The sequence below is a fragment of the Cyprinodon variegatus genome, unplaced genomic scaffold (genome assembly GCF_000732505.1).
Source record: "Cyprinodon variegatus isolate N-32 unplaced genomic scaffold, C_variegatus-1.0 Scaffold8, whole genome shotgun sequence".
NCBI lineage: Eukaryota > Metazoa > Chordata > Actinopteri > Cyprinodontiformes > Cyprinodontidae > Cyprinodon > Cyprinodon variegatus.
This window is the reverse complement of record NW_015150461.1, coordinates 706,505-729,749: the sequence shown is the minus strand read 5'-3', so window position 1 is coordinate 729,749 and position 23,245 is coordinate 706,505. Positions and strand designations below refer to the sequence as shown.

Genomic DNA, 23,245 nt, shown 5'->3' with positions numbered 1-23,245 from the left:
AGTTTTTCTGCCATTTTAGTGAAATAAACTCAAGCAGACAGTGAAAGTGTTTGCGCAAATTGGGCAATGATGAGCAAAATGAAAGGTGTTAGTCATTTTTATTCAAATATGATCGTTTTTCCACGTTTTTTGGTTTTAATCAGGTTGGAAGTTGTATACAACCAATCCTTTGGCTAAACCAACCAAATTTACCCGATCTATATTTTTACTCAGGCAAAACAATGCACATAAGTCTCATCAGCCAAAATAATTAAGTTTAAACTTTCAAAATTCAAAGACAGGTTTTGAACCGTCAACCTCTAGAGTGAGAGCCTGTCTCTTTCAGATGACGCCACCTATATAGCTGACCATAATTAGGAGGAAAATTCTAGTTAATAGTGACATGTTAACACTGACTTTTTCTGGTGGTTTCCTCAGATTTTGATCATTACATTGTTTATTCTAACCAAATTAGTTTTAACCAAATAGATTAGTTGGAGAAACAACCAATCTATTCTTAGAATCTATCCAAACTCTATCCAGCTGACAGCAGCTCTCCTCCAAACTCCCACATCTTGACTGAACACTGAGGCTGTATAGATGCCTTTCAAAATTCTTGCGCTCCCCTAACCACTTCGCGAAGCTGTGACGTGGTTTCACGGTAGCGAGGCCTCGGACGTCATCAATTTTGGCCCCTCCCCTAAATGAATCACGCCTCGACACGCGCTTCGGGGAAAACGCCCCCTCCATTACTCGACACACGCCTCGAAGCCTCATCTCATAACATCACTACACATTAGCAATGTATAGAGTGTATTTCTTTAAAGTTAAGACTAGTTTAAAGTTATCTTCATTGAAACGTACAGTGCTTTTCCTTCAAAAATAAGGACATTTTAATGTGACCCCAAACTTTTGAACGGTAGTGTATACACAAGCTTAAAAAGTTCTTTAGTTCTTCTTTTTCTGGTCATGGAACGTTCTAAATGTTTACCGTCTCTCCTTCATGGCTTGTTGCAAACTGCAGACGGGACTCATTACAGCCTTTCCCTCAACAGTGTTTTTCTTCCTTCCTGCCATTCATCCATTAAGGTCATTCATTGTGGAGAGCAGGACTAATAGTTGTGTGGACAGATTCTCACACCTGAGCAGCGGATCCTCCAGGGTTACCATGGATGTCTGGCTTTTTCTCAGATTAATGACAACAGGGAGTTGAATCCAAACGCATGCTGCACCTCTAAGATTTCCATTTCTAGAAATTTGATTAGATTGTATTATTTTTTATTTGTTACTTTAGGACATTTGTGCAAAATCAATCTTTACAAATGTATGGGTTACTAAATATGTAGAAAAGAAATCTGATTCTTTTTTTCCTCTGCTGTTGACCGGTCACTATTAGTTGTGTATTTCTAGAGTCCATCTAACACAGACACTAGCATCTTCGCACCTTTCATGCCTCATTAAGGTGACGGCTCTGGTGCACGGCCTCTCTTAACGTCCAACATAAACATCCTCCTCTAAAAGAGGCTGAGAACGTGTTCATTTGTGTCCACCTTTGGGAATAATGCTAAATCCCTCCATCACAGATAATGAATGTGAAATCCTTTGAGGGGTGGAGCGACCTGAAATGCTTGGTTAATGGTATGTTTAAAGATATTTGTACTAAAGTGTTTTGGATTCAGCCGCTCTCTATTTATCAGTTGCATTTCCCCGCTTTATAAAAAGCTATCCTTTATGCCGTACAGTGGTTCGGATGTTGGATGGCTCTCCAGCTTTAGCTGGTTTAATGTGTGGGTATGTAAATCAGCACAGCCTGGCTGCAGCTGCTCTGCTCCATCACCACCCAAAGGCTCCAAGTAAAGTTTACTTTCCGTTTTTTGGCTCCATGCGTATCAAACACGGAGTCAGCGGCTCTGATCTGGTGTCCAGTGGCTTTCTGCGGCCACATGTTGCTCTTTTAATGTTGGATAAATGTTGCTTCCAGCTGCTAGCTTCAGGTAGCTTACACATGAAGCTCTAGCTATTCTGCTTCCCTCAGTTATGAGGTGTTGATTATTTTCTTCTGGGTTGGCTTCACAGCTTTTTCTACCATCTTAAGCTACTGTGAGGATGTGATAAATAGGCTAAGAAATCCTTTTTTTGTTTTTTATCTAAGGGAATCACTGCCACACAATTCTAAAGGTTCATTAAGGACTGTGGCAACAGGAAACATTTAAATCATCTGCTGCCAACAAGTCCTAATAATTTAATAACCTTTCCACTTTTAGCTGTTAGAAAATGAATAAATACTTACAAATAAAAAATCTACTTTTTAAGCCCCTTGTAATGTGAAAGCTTTGGTCAAGAACAAACCGCATCATTGAGACGTATGCAGGGTCAGGAAGAGTCCACACAGTGTAACAGGGTGGTGGCAGCATTATGCTGCGGGGATATTTTCATTTCATTTAACAGTAGCAAGAAGGCTGTGCAAATACAGGACTAACCTGGAAGTAAACCTGCAATCAGAGCGACTGTGATTTATCGATAATTAAAATAATCTGCAACTAATTTGTTTACTTAAGACTTACTTAATGTTACATAGACTCTAAAACAGGCCATTAACTGAGGGAAATACCAACTACAGCAGTAATCTGGACAAAACGGTGCAAAAAAGGTTAAAAATTCTTCCTCATATGTACACGTGCATGTTTTTTTTTTTACATTTTACTATTTAAAATGTATTTAAAATGCAAAAAAATAAAAAAAAAAATTCTAAATTACAAACATTTGTTTATTTAGAAATGTTAATTTACTGAAATTGTCTCTTTGTAGAATATTTGATCAATAAAATAATAAAGGGGCAGGTTAATTGTGTATGAAATATATTCAATATGAGCCGATCAGGGCGGTTCACTTTCCAGGAGAAACAGTCAGAACTACTAAGGGATAATTTCAGATAGATAGATGTACATCTATGTGTTAAAATGGCCTAGTCAAAGTCCAGACCTGGATTCAAGTGACAATTAACGGCAGAATTTAAATGCACAAGCTTCAAATGTTTGGCAAAGTCTGTGGAAATCTGTACGTTCTTGACAAATGTGGAATAGTCCGAGGGGTGTGAATACTTGTTCTGAAGAGGTTTGTGGGTTTTTTTTTTTGGTTGATCGCTCTGAGGAAAGAGAGGCTGACATCCAAAACAAGTCGTTACAAAAAGCTTAAATTCAAATCAAGTCAAACTGCATTTAAAGGAAAAAAATAAAATAAAACTGGCAAAAATGGGTGAAAAAAAAATAAAGTGCTGAAAATCTGCTTGAAAAGATCGATTAGTCCCACTGCCAACTGGGGAATGTCTCTAACCATGTCAGGCTGTGTAACTTCACGCCTGGATCCAGGCCTACATGTTTATTATGAATGCTTACTGGTGAGACGACCACGGGTGAAGCGAGGAGGGCTGACGGGCCATCACAGGGCGTCGGCTCTGTGATGGATGTTTGATCTTCTCCCTTCGGATGGAGGAAGCGGCAGAGGGCCTCAGAACAAAAGCAATGCAGCCGCTGGGTGGAACAGAGGGGCTTTCTCTCTGTTGTTTTCTCTAAGATGGGTGCATTGTAACAGAAACTCACCGCAGCGCATCTCAAAAACCTCTTTTTTTTTCCTCCCTTATTCTACCAGTCCATTTGTCAGAGTTTTGTGAAACCCTGGTGCCGCATCCCTCCAGGCTTTTGTGTCTTGAATGAGGCGACGCATACAGTATATCAAAGTGTGATGTGTTCATCCGCTCTAATCTATTTAACTCCAGTTTACCATATATTTCTCTGTTGGCTTTTATGAATGGTGTGTACTCTTCCATTATGCCATAAATGATTTAGCGGGGGGGAGCCGTGCTTTTTGCTCACCGCCGACGCTCCGAAGTTGCGCAGCTGCTTTATCAGAGCAGAAGCCAGAAAGCCAAGTGCTCATATTCTGAATAGGCCTTTAGCTCTGATAAACATTCTGCTGCCTCAGCATCTTGCAGGGATTGAGCAGCTCTCAGCCACAAGCTGCATTATAACCTGACACAGTCCTTGTGATGAAAGAGCCGGGAAAAGACCGGTCGAGTATCTCCCCCCCTCCTAATCCTTCCTTAAACTGTGGAAAGTACAGACTGCGGCACAAACAGCCACGTCATCAGGCGGCCAGTGAGCATCAGCTCGTCGTTTCTTCCTCTTAAGTGGCTGTTTGATGGGAGGATTCATCGTAAATAGCAGAAACCTTTAATTTTATTAAACATAAAAGACTTTTACAATGTGTGTTTGGGAGCTTCCTTTAAGGTGAAGTGATGCGGTGAAAGAGGAGGTCAGGGAGATTTCCTGATCCTGAACTCGGAGATGAGATCATTTCTTTTGAATCTGGGCGTGCTTTTCATATTTCCTCTCTGTCGTGTTTTTCTTTTCTTCTCTCTCCAGACTATGAAAAGATGTTTGGCACTAAATGCCACGGCTGTGACTTCAAGATTGATGCCGGCGACCGCTTTCTGGAGGCCTTGGGCTACAGCTGGCACGACACGTGCTTCGTCTGTGCTGTAAGTCATTTTGATTGATTCGGTTTCTTTCTCTTCGGCCCCGGCTCCCGTCTGTCCCGGTACAATAGCACCTGAATCTGCTTTCTGTCCACATCTGCCCGTTTCTGAGAGAAACACTGAAAGTGAACCCCAGTCAACTAAATATTATCTACGTGCCCTGGTCTGTTGAAAACTGTGCAAATTGACATTGGCAGTGGTGATGTCTGCCTCTTCTGCTGCGGTTTCTCAATCTGTCTCTCTGTCTGTCTTCTTTCATCTTTTAAGCTCTGCCAAATCAACCTGGAGGGGAAGACGTTCTACTCGAAAAAGGATAAGCCCCTGTGCAAAGGCCACGCTTTCGCTCCAGTGTAGAAGAGAGAAGGCTGCATCTTCAGAGGAAGCAACGCATCTCCCTCCACCTCCTCCTCATCCTGCTCCGCCCTCTGACAAACTCTACATCCCGTCTTTGCCAGCCACACACATGCAGTTCAACGCCGGCTTCTTTTTTTTCTATCCTGCGGAATTAGTTTTTATACCCTCAGCTTAATGCTAGCTTTACATGCTCACTTCACTCTTTCACTGCCCGCAAAGATGCTTCAAAACTGGAAGAAAGCAAGGAGTTATGTCATTTTTTTGTTTTTTTTTTTTACTAAAAGATAAAAATTCTTGTATTTAAACCAACGTATCTGCAGTCGATCTACGCCATCAACCTAAAGGAGGTGACCGTAGAAAAGCGCTGGCCTCATGAAGGACCCAGACCTTCTCATCAGCTCTTACTGCAGTGCCCTTTAATCTAATAGAAACCAGTGAAGCAGTAAAGGGAAGAAGTTTCATTTCTGCTTGGTTGGACCCCACAGAAAAACCAGCTCTGCAGGTTCCACTCAAAACCCACTACAGCAGGCTAGATCAGAACGTTTGACTGGTGGTAAAACCCTTAATTGGTCACATTTTAAAGGTTGTAGGTATGTTTAATGGAGAGATCTCCTTTTTGCATATCTCTAAACCAAAATCGTATTATGTTGTGATTTTCTGTTATCATGACACCTCATTGCTGTACTTTCATGCCGTGTATTTATGCTGCTTTAGAACTGGGCTGTCTGAGTGTTTTTTTAAGCTTCAATTTTCAAATAAAACTATTTAGCTAAGAGAAAGAAAAGGCTTAAGTGTTTTTATTTAAACCCTGGACTGTTGGTTCTTTTTGCCTTTATGCCATTTCAAGCAATTAATCTAAAGTTGATCGATTTTATAATTAACAATTATTGAAAGTGACATCAGTTTTTCTTATCAAGAGAATTTTTATAAAGCATGAAGGGGGTAGATATAGATTTAAATATGCTAAATTAAAAAATAAAATTTTAATCATTGTGCCAGCTGTAATAAATAGTGACTAAATAAACAAAAAAAAATGTTTTCTTGAACATTAATTGTTAAGCTAAACATAATTGAAAGTTAGAACAGCAACCTATGTTACTGAAATAAATGTGAAACATTTAAGATTTCCAGTGAGCAGAGGTCAAAAACTATAAAAGTCCAGGTATGTCGCTCTGATGCTGTCAGACTATTCACCACTTGATTTCTGTGACTGTTGATTGTGATATAGCTGTTTGTGGTATATTAAGCATTCCAAAAAGAAAAAAAACAATCTGCTGGACTTTGTTTTCAAAGTCTGAAGATGTTTCGCTTCCCATCCAGGAAGCTTTTTCAATTCAAAATGTCAGAATTAGCGTTGAGTTCCAACCATTATAGAGTAGCTTTGTTATGTCTTAGAAAACATGCAAATTGAACCAGAAGAACGGGTCCGCCCCTTAGGAATGGTGATTTGTTGATACCCGATACTGGCCTATGCATCTGAAAGGGGGGAGTCATTAGGGTCATTGTTGGCCTGGCTAACCAGCTGAGATGTCTTGGTCTCCTGCCTGGCGATAAGGATTATGATAGCAGCCATACAGTTCTCGAGATGAGGGACTTTGGCATCCCTCTCTTAAAAAAAAAAATCATCCCCCCCATACCATCCCCTGTGACATTTTATTACTGAATGTGCAACATTTCTGCTATATTTTAATAATAATGACAATAATATTGCCCTTTCAACATTTGGCGGGCTGTGTGCTTACAAGTAGCCTGAGAGAAAGTAAATAAAATCAAAGAAGTGGCCTCGATGATTATGAAGCTGATGGCGGGAAATTTGGTCTACTGTAAGGTGCCTTGGCCAAGGTCAATGACCGGCATACCTCATACCATGCATAGTGCTTTAGGTTAATAGACTATATTCATTAGGATTAAGAAATTTCCACCATCCCCTCTTATTTTTTTTCTTTTACAACTAGACTACTGCAGCCATTTGATTAGGATTTGCAAAAATCATAAATCTCTGAAGTCAACACTAATTCTGAATTGAAAAAGCTTCCTGGATGGGAAGCGAAACGTCTTCAAAGTTGGAAACAAAGTCCAGTGGATTGTTTTTTAACTTTTTTGAATGACTATGATCTGAATGACCGAGAATCTTCACCAGCTTTATCAAGCATTCAGTGCTGGGAGATAATTTGTGTCGCTTTAAACAGGTACTGTAGTTAAATGGGGATATTTAGTTTATCAATTGTTTATATTTCCAAACAGGAATATATAAAATGTATTCCGCGTTTTCACCATTAAACAGTTTAAATTATCCAGACTCTACTTCTCTTGCAATGGCTAGTAACCCTCCACCTAGAATGAACAGCGGCGCCCCTCTAGTGGACGGGGGTAATATTACAACACTTAAAGAAATAACATCAATTAATTGAATGGAACTAATTTTTATCTAATAAACCATTAATCAAAAATCGTAGATGGCGGTTTGTTTACATACCATATCTATGTATTTAATGCTTCCCATTTTTTAAGTTTATTTTGCTAATGTTTGAATGAATGATGGGGATCATCATAAAAATACATAATGTTCTGGGGTTTTATTTTGCGTCATGTTGCAATCAATTAAGATTCTGCCATCTCTTCACGTCTAACGACTGAGATTAATATGAAAATTTAAATGTGAGCAACCTGCTGCTGGTAATACTGTTCAAATTAAAAAAGTGTGGTTTAAAGAAGTCTGTGTGGATTTTATCAGATTTTACAAAGATCCATGTCAAAGTTGGTACCAGACATCTATAAGATTTTCTATCAAATGCTCTTTGCAACGTGGATCCTTCATGTCACTGACTTATTTATAAAAATTACAAAAAATACTAGAAATGTTGATTGAAAAGTTCCATTAAAGTGTTCGGGCATTGGAGGGGTCTTTACTCTTAAATTTTTCACTTCATCCAGAATATAAGTGATGGGTTTAGTTATTTTTTATTTATTTTATATATTTTTTTGCAGCTTTGACTTTATTTTCTGGGATAAAATGAATTAGAAATCTGTTTTTTTCCAATTGTTGAGTTTGACCTGCTGCTATTTTGTACCAGACATTCATTAGCAAAGACGAAAACAGCAGCTGGACACTGATGGTTGTTTGGTTTTCTGCAGCTCACAGCTTCATCATCAGATGTTACTATATCCAGTTCCTTCTTTCCTTACTGGGAAAAGATTAGCTTTGATGCTTTGAAATCTAGGACCAAAGACAAGTAATGAAAAACATATTTTCAGAATATTTCCATGAGTAGAAAACAAAACAAAACAAGACAAAAACATTTTAATGCATCTGCTGCTGTTTTTGCTGACAACTAGGTGAATCCCAAAATTTGGGATGCGCCACCTGTGGGGAGGCCCTATGTAATTACAGGAACGGCATGATAAAAAATTAAATTTCCAATTTGAGGAGGTATTAAATAAAAGCATTTAAAAGCATCTTTTATCTGTTTATTTGAATAAAGCTTCCATTTTAAACCTAACCCTTTTCTATGTTCAACTGTTGGGTGTGGTGGAGTAAAACTGTATTGAGAACCAAAGTGGACATACGTTTGGGAATCTTAAATAATGAGTCTTTAAGTTAGTTTAGGTCTTGATTTTGGTGAAGGGGCCCCTCTTACTTTTTTTAATTTAGGCTAAATATTGTGCTGGTGTTTAAACAAACATGAAAATTAAGCAGAATATTTAGAAAATTAGTTTGAGGATAGTTTCTTTTTTAAGAGATCACCCTTTTTCTCATCAATTTCATTTTTCACGCAAAGAATCCAGCCCTTGATGTAACAATATATAATTTATTTACAACAATTTCCGATTGAATTACTATACATAGGATTCTGAAATGTCATAGATAGATATATATACATAAGGCCAAGTAAATACTTGAAAGCACTTAGAAACGAATTTCCAAAATTCTACCCACAAATCCATAACATTGTCCAAAAAGTAGAGAAAAATCTCCCTTAGCAGAAGTTTTTTCCACTGCCACAAAAGGTTTGACAACAGTTTACACTGACGATAAGGAACACAAAAGGTTTTTTTTCTTTTTTTCTTAAAAAACAAAACAAAAAAAAATCCAAACAAAGAAAACAATAGAAGGATTATACAATTGCATAAGCGCTGTGGCATGTAATAAATACAGCATTTTTGACTTGCAGAAAGGCAAGGAACATTGAACCAAGGAACTAAATAGAAAACCTTTCACAAATACAGAAGTCTATTGTTCTTAGTTCAAAAAGAAAACAGTTCAGTCAGTGACAGGGAGGTCTGCACACGCACGCACGCACACACACGCACGCACAACACACACATACTTAAATATGCGCACGTCCTCCACACCAAATAGTAATGAGTGACAAAGAGTACGGTGCTAAGATGCAACACAGAGGTGAACAAACAGCATGAACCGTCGAACAAAGTAGCTGTGTTACAGACAGGAGTCTTACTCAAAGCTATCAGTTGGAGATTTCAGCAGAAAGAAACCGGTGCTCATCACACTACAGCTGCAGATGTGCTGCAGAGACAGACGCTGAAAATCCTGTCGGCTGGCGAACTACATTACTGCTCAACGCATCCAGGACGACGAGGAGGGTGTTCAAATTTTCCCGCGCTACAGTCTGAGTTCACCCCCCCCCAGAACACAAGTCCTCCTGCGATTAACCTCGCCGACTGCTTCCTTCCACCTTTGCGTTTATAAATGCTTCCGAGTTGCGAAACTAAAACGATCCAGAATGAGAACAAACAGAGAAACTTCCTGTGAAAACGGCCTCTAAACCCTTAACACTGCAAATCACTGCTAGATCGCCAAAGAACAGGATATAGGCAAACACGTCACGGTTTAGACTTGACAAATGCTGCGCCAGTTAAGTGTTGCTTTTTTTTTTCTTTTTTTTTTGGCTTCATTTTAAAATATAATTTACATTTGTTTACAAAGTGATCAAATAATGCATCAACTTGCACGAACAAAATAACTAAATGAGGGGGAAATAAAAGACACTAAACGAATGATTCTGAAACTGGTTTGATGGATACAAAATGAGGATACGGTGGATGGACTCAAATGATATTTCTAAAACTTTGGTTACCAATCTGCTGATATACAGTATGCAAAGTGACAGCACGTGGCTGGTATAGAAAAACTATTTACAAATTACAATGTGGCGATGATTGGGGGTTATCATCTCTTTTCTTTGTGGGAATAATCCAAGGGTTTTTAAAAAGCTTACATTGGATTCTTATGGCATCTTTATATAAAAAGGGGTTTAAAGTGTTCAGAAACAGGAAGGAAAGATCGAAGTTTCCATCAAAAACAACTTTGGATGAAAAAAACTGATGCTTTTCCCCACTGAAAGAAACTTAAAGGTACATTCCAAATATCTGACAATCATAAATAAATGAGTTGAAGTTGAAAAGTGAAACATTGATGGTAGGATGGAGAGAGGGCCTTTCTCTCTACCTCTGAACACACAGCTTCACATGCAACCCTGAGGCAGACAAAACTATGGCTAGTTTGGGGTTACTCTAAACGTTTGGCGAGGTGCCCTGCTGAACCTGTGGGGTTTTCATCAGACTGTTTATGTTGCCTGATTCGACACATCCATTACTAAGAAATCATGGTGGAAATGAAGGTAAAGTAAGAAGAGCAAACACCCACTTCCCAGCTTCGCTTAGAAAACAACAAAAAAAACGTGTCTTTTTCAACTTTATCTGAGAGACGGCTCCTCTCTGATGTGGAAATACCGTTTGCCGCACGGCAAATATTGAATTCCCAACTAAATTGCTTTATAAATAACATAAACAAAGCTGCACAATTACCCTTTCGACGTGACTAATCTTGTGACGATTTTGAGGAATTTGTTTTTGAATTTTCTGTGGCAAAGTGCGCTACATTATTCATGTAGTTTAATAACCCTTTTTGGACACGTTCGCACGCCGGAGAATGAATGTAATTAAAGGGGGGGAAATGTCACTTTTGACAACATTTTCTGCTCACATAAAATGCAGCTGGAACGCCTTTTTGGCGCTATGGCTCCTTCATTAGCTGTGAAATATGAAAACGCACAAAAAAAACAAAACTAAATATGAACGCAGAGTAATAAACTGCACAACATGAAACAAAATCAACTGAAATGTGGATGTCAGATTAAAGACACTAAAACTGACTCCTCTTCTGAAGAAGAAGAAAGGTTCCAAACACCAAACACATGTACTTATTTTAAAGCAGAAAAAGATGTGAAGCATCCCTCAGAATCAAGATGTCAAGATGTTACATTCACAGTACTGATACCGGCTTGACTAAAAAGAAAAAAAAGCACACAGACCATTATGAGACTGGATTTTTTTGGGGCATACAATCTGCTTTTCAACCTGCAACGTGCAGGTGGTGCTACACGCCATCGTGATCTTTCACACGTAGGACAATGTGTCTGAGATAATGTCATGCTCACCTGCCAATTTGCATATTTCACCTGAACTGACTGACGTCCTCTTTGTTATTCTGGTTGTATCGCAGGTTTTTGAAACCAAGTAAAAAAAAAAAGAGAAAAATTTGCAACATCAGCTGTAAGTTAGAACGTTTGCATTTGCATACTGCTCCTTCTTAGCCTGCTGAACAAAAAGCGTGACTGATATTATGTCTAAAAGATCTTAAGACTCTGATGAGGAGTCCTTCTTCCTAATGAAATCTGTCGTTTAAAGGCTTTTACAGTTTTGGGAGTGAATAAAAGGACTCAATCCTACTTAAACCTTTCACTATCTTCTAAAAATAAAGAAGAGACCCATTGGGAGAGCGCTGCTCTTTGTTGTGTTATGTCTGCATGTTTGTTGTATTCTGCACCAGTCTCTTTCTCTCGCTCTTTCTCTCTCCATTTCTGGGTTAGCACTCTCCATCAGAGACCAGGAATATCATGGCCTCCTGTTTGCCGATGTCAGCCATGACCGTGGCCAGCTGGTTGATGTTGCCGCTGTGGAAGTGCTGCGCCTCCCACAGGTCCAGGATCACAGAGGTCGGGCTCGCTTTGGATGCAAAGAAACTCATGTGTCTGCGGAGAAAAGGAGATGAGAGTGAGAGGATAATGAGAGATCAGAAGAAAAAAAAACAGCTTTGCATTTTCTCTCCTGCTGAAGAGTCTTTTCAGCTGATATTTTCTTGTGCCGCTGCTGCTTTTGTAGCGCCGTCAGTGTCAGCTTTTGTTCTGCATCACAGCACAACAAACCAACCAGTTCTACCTACTGAAGCTGCAATGAAATCCAAAGTAGCAGATGTGGACAAATTGGTTTGCCTTAAAATCACTTAATCTTTTACTCCTGCTGCATTTTCTCAAATTCAGACGATTTTGAAAAAAAAAAAACTAACAATCGGGAAAGAAAAGAAGCTGTTTTACCCAAATGGTACCACTAATCCTCCATTGTTAACACATCTAACTAAAGTAGTTTCTGTCCTGCTTTTAGTTTACTAATTAGAAGATTCAAGCAGCTTTTAATAAGCAAATAAATAACATTTGATCTATAAAGTATAATTTATAGATAATAATTACTCGGTGCTTCACAAACACAGAAAGTGATAATTAACAATTAAAGAAAATAAACGCTGATTTTCTGTCCCTCCATCACAAACACAAACAAATTTAAAGTTTTCAGTCAGACCTGATTGTTAATTGAAACCTTTACCAGGTAGCGAGACATTTTTTTGGCACCCCTGCATTTAAACTATATCAAAAAGTAGACATGTATTTGTAGATTTTCAAAATTGTCTGTTTGCAACCGTCTGTTGCAAAAGGTTGAGTTATAAAATCATTAAAAGAAATTAGTTTTATGAGTCTTTGGGTGAAAGTCAGCCACAAGGGAGAAACCTTGGTGGACATTTGTCATGCCTTTAACCTTGGTGATTGGTGGAAAATGCAGTTTCACTGCTGCACCACGACTCTCCAAAATACTCCCAGAACATATCAGAGAAGATTCTCAGCCATCCAGGTCATGACCAAGTTTATAAAAGTTTAACTTCACATCCAGTTGCCTAAACTGAACTTTTTCAAGTAAGTCCCAGAACCTAATCCCAGGGACATGTGATGCTGCCCTCACCAGTGTTTGGTACAGGCTTGGACTGGTAATCTGTGATACTTGGTATTTGCCCGGTGGGCCGGTCCTAATTTCAGTGTGCGAAATTAGTCTCTGGTCGAAGCACCTACTTGGGACAGTAAATAACTCAAGGAGCGCAAGAAGTAGAGCCTCTTCCTGCTCAGGTTTTAACGAAAACCCCAAGTCTAATCCTTCCGAAACTGATTTCAAAGCTGAGTCAAACGAAAACTGTTCGATAGTTGTTGCCATCTTCCTTCTTTTGCTTTCTCCAGCGTCGCGCAGCTTTGTCGTCCCGCCCTCAAAACCTGCCCGCTTTGCATCATAAACTTCAAAACACATGTCTGCGTTGTAATTGGTCCACCAGTTGTAGGGCCTGAGGAATTGATCGAGGCTAGACCACTCGCAGGGGAAAATTATTTTGGCCGCTGGTGGGTGGGGCTAGTTTTTCCCTCCAAAGCTCAGATGGAGAATCAGATATGTTTTTTTTTTTAAATATCAGCTAATTAGTTTGCAGGTTTCTTATTTCATACACTATATACAATTTTAGTTTTGCCTTCCCTGACTTCATGACCACCAGAGGTACATTTACTTACACTTGAGCCGCTATCAACAAAATATACTTCTTCAGTAGTTTGATTGTGCTTTACTTTTTACTTTAGCAATGATTTTCCAGTCAGCAAAGAATAATCAATGGATCATTATCTATACTTAAAACTGATACATTCACAGTGAATTCATAAATTTTGCGTTAATCAGTAGAAAAATAAAAATAAAATTTTACAGTAACCCTTCCCTCCTGCCATCTTCCAGCAGTGACGTCACGGTGCGGTAAGCCTAGCGCCATTCTCTCCGCTTTACAAGCAAAATCAATGGGAACTACTAGACACATCTGCAATCAACAACAATTATTGAAGACTTCCATTGAAATTCACCAGAGCTATAGTGAAACTGACAATGCCCACGTGCATGGCAGCTGGATGTTGGAATACATCGGGGAAAAAACAAAAAAACATTAGTTAATTCACCTATCCTATTCCTGATCCTCCAAGGATTGCCAACTTGAAGAGGGAGGATTTGCCATTGAACTTCTGGCCAGAGAAAAAACCCGTAATATGTAGCCAACATTTTTAAGAAGAATGTTTTCAAGATGACTTGGATAATAGCTCGTTGTGACAAACACCAGATACAGCACTGGGACTTGATCAACAGCCGCTACCGCACCGTGACGTGACAAACCAGTAGGTGGCAGTAGTGTTCTTTGACAAACATGGATGCCTCCAGTAAAGCACATTCACATGAAATCCATCTTAATTAAAACAGTTATCATTTATTGAACAGTATAATAATTTCGTATTTGTGTACTTTCAGAAGTTTGAATTCTGAATATTCCGGACTTTTCCTTAATAAGTAAACAATTTCTGGCTGTTCAAATCTAGTTGCTCTGTTGAACGAGGAACTAAGATGTTTTATTTAAAATTACACATGCACAAGTTTCTGGTTTGTAAACAAGCTTCTGTTGAGCGGGTTGTGCATTGGAACTAAATACATATGCAGTAAAGTAAAGTCTGTTACTAATGTTGGCTGCTCTGTTCTAACATGAACACATGTTGATCACCTAAAGAGGAGTAGTGGAGGCTGCAAATGTTCGGGTCGGGGATACAGCGTCCTCTCTGTCACCAAGCAAACATGATTTGTATCATAAGAAAAAAAACCTCCTGGTTTAACTATGTTAATGGTTTCTTTTTTCAAATAACTGCAAATGAGCTGAATGAACATTATTTTTAAAGCATCTTTGCTGAAAAACATTGGAACAGAGGTGGGAGTTGACATTTATTAAAGATTTAAGAAATAAATCTATAAACTGCATTAAACTGATAACTTTGACAGATGGTCACCCAGACGGCGAGAGGAGCCACACGTTTGCTGCTCCAGAACTAAAGGTTTATGTGTATAAAAACACGGTTTGAACTTAACAGCCTGCAAAGCTGATATACTTACCAGGTGCACACATGGTTTTTAAAATAGTAATTTCATCTTTTTTTCTTCTTAAAGTATGAAATTAAAGGTTGTTTTTCTTTCTTATTTTTAACAGTTTGAAAAAATGATCCTGCAGAAAAAGTGGATTGGTTTTAAGTCTTTTTACGCCACTTTATCCACATCTGTGACTTCAGAGCCTTCATTGCTCTTCATTTGATGCTAAAATTGCCCTCAAACCTCATGCACTAAATCCTATATAGACTTTTGACAGTTAAGTCGGAAGTGACCTTTCCTATCTTAGGTGTAGCACCTTCCTCGATCAAACCCAATCAATGACAACAAAGCGGTGGCCCCTGCCGGCTCTAGTTTTGATGTCGTGTGGGACCTGATCCCTGCAGTAGCTGAAGATGCTTGTTTGATTTAATAGCTTTTTTTTTCTTTTTCCCAAATGTCCAGAGTTTGAACGTATGGCATTAGAGGTGCAACACACACTCTGGGGTGTTTTTTTTTTTCTTTCTTTTTTGTAAAAGAAGAAACAGACAATAGAAAAGCCAGAGAGTCTGTTATTTCCTTGTGTCTGCTGTCTGCCTACTGGAGCATTGGGTGATGGATATAAACATGACTGCTTTGGCTGTACGCTCAGTGCCGATAACACTGTGTCATTTCGAGCCAGCTGGATTTTATAGCACAAACAGCTCTTCCTCAAAACAACAAAGGCAAGTGTTGGTAAAAAAAAAAAAAAAAAGACTGGAAATGAGCCTCTGTGCCATTAATCAAATTAAAATAAGAAAAATCCAGAGCCTGGTGTCCAACATGTCTGCACCTCGGCGTGTGAAACCCCGGCTTATCTTGTGCGGCTCAGAAACAGACGTTTGCTCTGTCTTGGGAGAGAAAGATCAAATAAAAGGTTCTTGGCATTTTAAGTTTTATTGATCGGTCCCGTTCCGCTTGGTCTGAACGCTTTACGCAGTCGGAGACAAACACAGAAATACAGCATGACAGAATGCCAAGCAGCTGCTGCCTTTTCAGGAAAACAAGTTGTTAAGGACAGATCAAACAACAAAGAAGTTGTTCCTTCCTTAGACCTAAATGAGAATTGATTACGTTGAGCTGAACATCGCTAATTAAACCTGTAGTGCGTCAATTCCAGCCAGGAATTAACTGGGTAAATAAAGTTGATTGAACAAATTAGGTTCTCCTATTTGATTTCATTACGAGTAGAAATTAAATTTGCAGATAAGGAATCGATGTCTGTTACAGATGCTTGGGTGATAAAGTACAGTAACTGAGAGAACAAATTAGACTAAGGTCGGCACAGATTCAAAACTATTCCATCTCTCCCTTTTTTTTCTCCTCTGGTCGCTGATGGGCAGCTAGCTTGCAGCCTTTCCAATTACAGCTGTTAAGCAGGATGTCGCAGCCAGAAGTTTAGTGCCAGACTTTAAGCTGCTTACCTGTTTCTGAGGGAAAAGGGAAGACAGGGGTCATGTTTTCTTGGAGGAATGATAGCTGTATCCATCAGGTCCGCATTAATCCTATAATGTTAGCCGAGTCGAAAGAGGATTAGTTTGCTAAAGCATTACCTTGTTTACCTGAACTTTGGAGGGAACATGGATGCACTTCACGTTCATTGATGGTGAAGAGTTTTACAAATATTGAGGAAAACATGAAACTATGATTTTTCCAACTTCTGTATTATTTTTTTTAATGCAGAGATTTCCCTGCCTCCTGAACTTCCCCTCATTGTGTCCAAAAAACACATGAAAAACTGTTTATAACTGAGTATATAACTAAGTTTGAACCTTTATTTTAAAAAAGGCGATTTTCTTGCAACTCTTCCACAAAAGCTCATTTGTGGTGTTTACAAGTGGGGAAGCTTTCCCTGTCTACAGATTATTTCGTGTAGCTGGACTGATGGTCTGAGAAGAAGTCTGCAATGCACAAAGTTTGGTACCTTTCCTCCTTGGTTCCCATGGTGATTTTTATTTACTTATGTCCTCCAATAAACATTGGTGATCATTCATGTATGAATTGTATTGAGTTGATTAACTTATTTCAGTTTAACAGGATTTGAATTTGACATGCTAATTAGTTTTGGAAATCATTTTGTCTAATTAGAGAAAAAATACTTGAAGAATGAATTTGGCTTTAATTCTGAAGGTCGTTGGTTGCACTGGATTTATTTAGAGGTATTTTTAGAATAAAGAGGCCAGAATATGAATGCCTCTCATAGTTTTTAAGACAGTTTTCTCCTTCCACTTTGCTTTCATTAACTTTGTTGGTTTCAAGCAATAAACCTGAATAAAAAGGTTCAAATTTGTGGTTTTAAAGTAAAATCGCCAAAAAACGGGCAAAAGATATCTCCTAAGAAATACATTTGGATATCTTGAAATGAGTCGTATCGATTAAACTCACTGTTTCTGCTCCCTCCAAAGCTCAGATGGAGGATCAGATCTGTTTTTTTATTTAAATATCGACTAATTAGTTTGCATATTATTGCTATTGCAAATTTGAGCTTCCTGAATTATTTGCATTTTATTAGAACAGCACCTCAGAAAACCATCCAATATTGTCATATGGTTTTATATTTGGGGTATTTGTTTCGCTCGTTTGTGTTTTTCTGTTGAAAAGGCATGTTGAGATTGAAGAGGGGAGTTTTTAATGGTTTTCACTTTAATTATTTCCCTTTTTTTTGTCCTCATGGTGAAAATGGTGTTGAGTATTGAGTACTTCCCTATGTATTGATATAGGGTATGACACTTTTGCATTGTGCCAATCCTAAAGGTTATTGTAAAGTTTGTAATTACCTCTCAAGTTTAAGTCTTTGTGCTAACATCCTCCAGTCTGCTCCGTTTGGACAGGGTGCATCCAGGCTGCTGCAGATCTTCTGTCTGATGAGGTACGGGATCTGAAAGGCGCTGGGCCCGGCCAGAGCTGTGGCGTTACTGTCCATTAACAGAAACTCAGAATCCAGAGCGCGTGTGTCCTGGTAAGAGAGTAGTAAAGAACGACATGCATAACTCTGCCTTTATTTCTGCCTTTGCTCGGCATTTAAAAAACAAAATACAACCTGAGAGTAATCAGAACTCTAGATTACAATAACTGCATGCTTCCAGCGTTACCTTGGCGATGTTAAAGTCGAGGGCAAAACTCTGTCCCTCCCCCTCCACCTGCCACACGCACAGCTGGCAGGTGAGCTCGCAGGTGCTGAGGCTGAGCCGCTCCAGAGTGAACGTGCAGTGAAGGTACCGCTGGGAACCGTTCCAGATGTGGTAGAACGGGATCTCCTGCAGAAAAAAAACATCATAATGGCACAGTCAGAGCTGCGTGTCTGAAAACACGCCACAACAGGACCGCCTGCCTGTGATACGCTGAAATCATCATTAATTACAGACAGAAATAAACTCTGATCATTTGGTAAGAATGGTACAGATAGTGGAAGGGGATAAATGTGCTTTTACTGACAAATAGGATCTTTAACAGAAGTGAAATATAACTGACTGAGGATTAAAGAAAAAGTCAAATGAGGAGCTTTCCAAGATTAAATGATCAGCTTGAGTTTATTTTCTTTATTTTTATCCATTTTTCTGCAGCTGCACAGCTATAAGTGATGCTGAGCACAAAGTCCGCCAAGGGGCAAAGAAATATACAGATGTATCCGTAACAGAGAGTCCTGGTTCTGCTACAATCCAATGTTTTCAATGAATTTATCAAGACCGACAATTTCAACATCTTTATTTCTGTTGCTTCATATTCATGCCTCATTTGCATCACCCAGGAGAAGCAGGGTGGTAATACTGGAAGGAGAAGGCTTCGAGAAAAAGAAACCTTTCCACCTTCCTGAGCTCCAGTACTAACAAGATCTCAGTTGGAGACCAGAGGGCCTGCAGTGCACGCTGCTGACCAATCGGGGGCACTGTTACCTAGTCAAGAACATCAGATGGCGGTGGGTGAAAATCGCTAACGTCTTCAAGCGGCTCTGGGGAGACCAATGGTTTTTCTGACTGTGCTGCTGAGAGGTGGGGGGGGGGGCAACACTTCCAAATGAACAGGCACAGTCCAGAGAAATAAGCCTCTGCTCTGGGTGCATTGTTGCAGCCCCTGCTTGCTTGGCACAGCCTGCACGCTCTTTGGGGACCCGGTGCTCAGTGCTTACACAGTTACAGCCAGAACATTTTCTAGCCCACTTTGAATAGCCCTTGTGTTGCCGTCACACGGTTGCAAGGTTGCTGGCTGTGCAGGTAAAAGAGAGCAGCGGAGGAGAGAGAGCATCCAAACTATTTACATTCTGCTCCATATTTCATCCCAGCTCCCTTTGAAAGCAGCAGCTAGTTTAATCAATAAGATTGCACCTTTGGGTTAGAGCACACAGCCCTCATATACACACAATAAAAACACAAACAGACTCCGATACGATTAATAAATGCAGTACTTGCAGGAATAAACTAAAAATACCCTTTTGTGATTCTTTAAAGCAATAATATATAAGTTGGTCTAAAAGATCTTTAATCAAAAGTCTGAAATAAGATTAAAACGCAGTTTCAAACTGAATAGCGGACCATGAGCCCTCATTAATAACAATAAGCTGCTTCTGAATAATATTTATCATTGAAATTCAAAAACATCAGGAAAGAAAGTCCAATAAAAGCTGATACACTAATTTGACAGATCCAGGCGGGGGCTTGTATCACATTTCTCTTCTTCTGCACTCATCCAGACTGACCCCTGATCCCCGACCCCCCCATCACCATCCAACATACCTGGTAGCCAGCGAGCAGCTTGCTCCTCCAGTGCGCCTGGGGCATGTCGTGGATGGACAGGCGCAAGTTGTGGTAGCTGTCTTTGAAAAGCAGGACGTGGGGCTCGTCAATCAGCCGTCCCCCGAGCTGCCTCTCCATCTGCATCACCTCCTGACGGGGAGAGAAAAAGCGAAGGGCATCAGGGAAACAGGTGAAATACATTCGCAGTCATCATCATCATCATGCAAGTACATGAAAAGGTGCAAAACAATCTGGGACTCATAACGGTTTACTCTTTGTGTTTCTCTCTCTCTCGGATGCAGAAATGTTTCATTGGGGAGAAGAATTTGTCCGTTTGCACGCTGGCAGAGATGAAAAGGACATTGCAGCAGCTCCACTGAAAATTTGGCCTCATACGGATACACACAAAGCCCTTCTTGTTCGCACATCCACACAAACCCTGACACAAGCGCAGCGGGGGTTTAAGGCAGGGGTGTGGAACATCTAAGAACCAGGATATTGTGTCCCTGTATGCAGCCCCAAAGATTGGACCGACTTGTCACCGCTGAGCTTTTGTGTCACCCCCACGAGGCCTACAACCCCGCCTCAGAGCGTTGCACACCCAGCTCTCAGCTACAGCATTTGCATGCAAATACCGCCGCCGCCCCAGCCGACCGGCTACCTGGGCTGTGATTAAGTAAGTGAACGAGCCATTAGTCAACTGCTCATTGTTCTCGCATGGTGAAACTCCTTAATTTCATTTTTGTTTTTGTGCCAGGAGAGATTTGTAAATGCATGCTTAATATTTTAATCTCAGTGGGACTTGCTCAGTGGACCATTTGTTGCCATCCAAATGACCATCTGGAATGACATGATAATATCCTCAACATTTTCCTCCGATTCTTTTAATTTGCTTTCAGCAGGATGCTTTCTGCTCAATGAATCCACAAAAAATTCAGTTTCTTTGATATTCAGCACAGGCCTATCCAACTTGGTTTTAAATACATCAGAAAGTACAAATATTTCATTTATACGCTTTTTTTTTTTTATAATTTCCCCAACTTTAGCAAACTTAATTCAAATTTAATTGACCCACATCCATTTCCAGGCAGTTAAGGAACCTAAAAAGCAGACCTCTTATATCGGTAAAGTGAGATAGGAGCTTTTTTTTTTTACTTTGAGGGGAGAACAAGGTGCCAGCAGGTGCAAAAAAAACCCCAAAACAAACAAAAAACAGTCAGAACGAGCCTCACGGCTTCAGACGGCACATATCTAAAAGAACGCAGCGTCGAACATGAGATGCATGTATAGATAGCGACCATATGTTGAGTGCGACACGCCAGCGTGGTTGCCCGTGGTTATGTTGCAGCAAAGACATCTAATTAAGGAAGAGAATGGCTGTAATTTCTGTGCTCACAACACTGATTCGATTTTCTGCCCCTTTCCCCAGGAATGAGCCAGACTGATTCCAATTATAAAGGGAAGGAATCTGTTAATTATCCAGTTGGAACCTCTACCTGCGTTACTCAATGTCCTTCACTGAATGAGCCGTTCTAGGTTCAGCAGGAAAACAGAGCAGTCATGTTTATCTGCCTGCATTGTTAGTTTCTGCTATGTTGCTGTCGTCTTTTTCTGTAAACACGTACATTAGTCGTCTTGTGATGAGTTATCTTTAATTATATGCTTTATTTTCTAATGGCGTGTTAATTTGGCTGAAGAGGAGCTGGAATGCTCTGCCTCTGTAGACCTTTGTGACGTTGCTCAGCTCATTTCCTCAGAAAGGGAAGGTCAGACAGTGGCTGTGAATCAAAGCATTGAGGTCTAATGAGTTAATAACAGAGGGCAGTGCTTTCTCCACTGACCCACCCCCCCCTCTCCATTATGTCTCTTAAACATACAAAAGGGACATTATGCTGGCTCTGAAAGAGGTTCATTTAAACAGCCCTTTAGCACAATTGTTTGTTGGTGGGAGAGATTAGCATTGCAAATGAACTGGTGGACTTTGATCGGGTTTCAACCTATGGACACAGATCTATAGGTCTGTTTGCAGGAGAAAGAATGCAGAATACCAATTATTTCATCATCAACCTCCTGCTACGATGAATAATAAATCGGAGTAGTTTGTCAGGTTACAGGATTTAAAATAAAAAAGGGGGACTGGAATTCATCCAGCTGTTAAGACAACTCTCCAATAACAGAGGATACAGGGAAGAAGGACAGCAATCCATGATGCACCTGCATCCTTTAGATGCATCATCTCAGCTGCGGGGCAGTTTGTACCTCCATCTGAACCCACATGGTTCCATTATTCCTGCCTACTGTAAACCAGGGATGGGCAGTTAATTTCCCAAAGAGCCACATGATAAACTATGATGGCTTTTAAGGGCCAAATTATTGTCTGATGTCAGTCAATCAAAGGTTTCTTAAATAATAAGCTAATATTTTATCTTCTGCTGGTACTTGGAGTCATTGCACCAAAAAATAAAACATGACCCATCAGGTTCTTGCATCTTATTGCAGGTTTAAAAGAAAACCAATTTATATTTGACTTGTAAGTAATTATTAGTAATTAATTAAGGGCCTAATTTTCAAAGATGGCAAATAAAGGGCTTTTATTGCATGAAGAGATTTTTAAAGATAATCTTCAAAGATTGTTACACAAATGGAACCAGTGCGGTTCCGTTTCATAAATGATTGGACTGTGTTTTCTACAGACAATTTGAGAGCATCTCTAAAAGAAAGATGAGGTTCTAAGCCATCTACATGTAAGGGTGAATGGAGTTTTGTAGAGGACCCAAATGTAGAGACGGAGGCAGAGATGGTTTCTTGCAGATTTATTGCTGAGGTTGGTGGCAACAGAAGCATAAATCCAGAAATAGATAAACAGGGAACGCAAACAAGAACAAAGGGTAACCAAGAACTTCAGGAGGGATTAAAGAGAATCCAGCAGAAGATGAGTATGAATGCCAAACAGAACCAGAAATGGCGTAATCAAATAATTGGGAGCAGGTGTGGACAGAAGTAGCTAGAAGGGAGCTAAGGGAAAATGAGAGGGGCAGTAGGGGGCAACAGAGGATAACCAGGGATTACAAGAGGACTTTTATCTAACTAGGATAAAAGTCTGCCTGCCCCCGCCCATCCTCACAACTTTCTACAGAAGCACCATAGAGAGCGTTCTGACCAGCTGTCTCTCTCTGTGGTGTGGAGGCTGCAGAGCCTCCGACTGGAAGAACGTGAGGAGGGTGGTGAGGACAGCAGAAGGAATCATCGGGGCTCCTCTTCCCTCCATTAAGGACATTTCATCACAGCGCTGTGTGTCCCGAGCCCATAATATCATCAAAGACCCCTCACACCCCCACCATGGACTGTTGTCCCTGCTGCCCTCTGGGAAGAGGTTCTGCAGCATCCGCTGCAGATCCACCAGGTTCTGCAACAGCTTCTTCCCCACTGCCATCAGACTGTTGAACCTTTGATCCACAAACCGAACTCTGCACCTATTGCACATTATCGGGCATTAAATGCTGCTGAACGTTTAACTTTTAGCCCTTTAATTGTTCATCTCATTTCTATT

General features: G+C 40.0%; 2 protein-coding genes across 8 annotated transcripts in view; one reads left to right on the top strand and one right to left on the bottom strand.

Annotated features, from left to right (window-relative positions):
• The window catches only part of pdlim7 (PDZ and LIM domain 7), a 56,651-nt gene extending 51,006 nt beyond the window's left edge, over window positions 1–5,645 (top strand). The window contains exons 10-11 of one of the 2 annotated variants that reach the window (XM_015377379.1): window positions 4,401–4,516; window positions 4,781–5,645. In XM_015377379.1, the coding sequence (XP_015232865.1) occupies window positions 4,401–4,516; window positions 4,781–4,867 (203 nt within the window). In that variant the 3' untranslated portion in view covers window positions 4,868–5,645. The remainder of the gene's footprint in view (window positions 1–4,400; window positions 4,517–4,780) is intronic. The other variant, XM_015377372.1, reaches the window with a different exon arrangement.
• Window positions 5,646–11,009: 5,364 nt separating this feature from the next.
• unc5a (unc-5 netrin receptor A) overlaps window positions 11,010–23,245 on the bottom strand; it is a 246,368-nt gene continuing 234,132 nt past the window's right edge. For all 6 annotated transcript variants that reach the window (XM_015377456.1, XM_015377447.1, XM_015377463.1 and 3 more), the window contains 4 exons: window positions 19,696–19,845; window positions 18,058–18,222; window positions 17,743–17,921; window positions 11,010–11,922 (listed from right to left, as the gene is read on the bottom strand). In XM_015377456.1, the coding sequence (XP_015232942.1) occupies window positions 11,757–11,922; window positions 17,743–17,921; window positions 18,058–18,222; window positions 19,696–19,845 (660 nt within the window). In that variant the 3' untranslated portion in view covers window positions 11,010–11,756. The remainder of the gene's footprint in view (window positions 11,923–17,742; window positions 17,922–18,057; window positions 18,223–19,695; window positions 19,846–23,245) is intronic.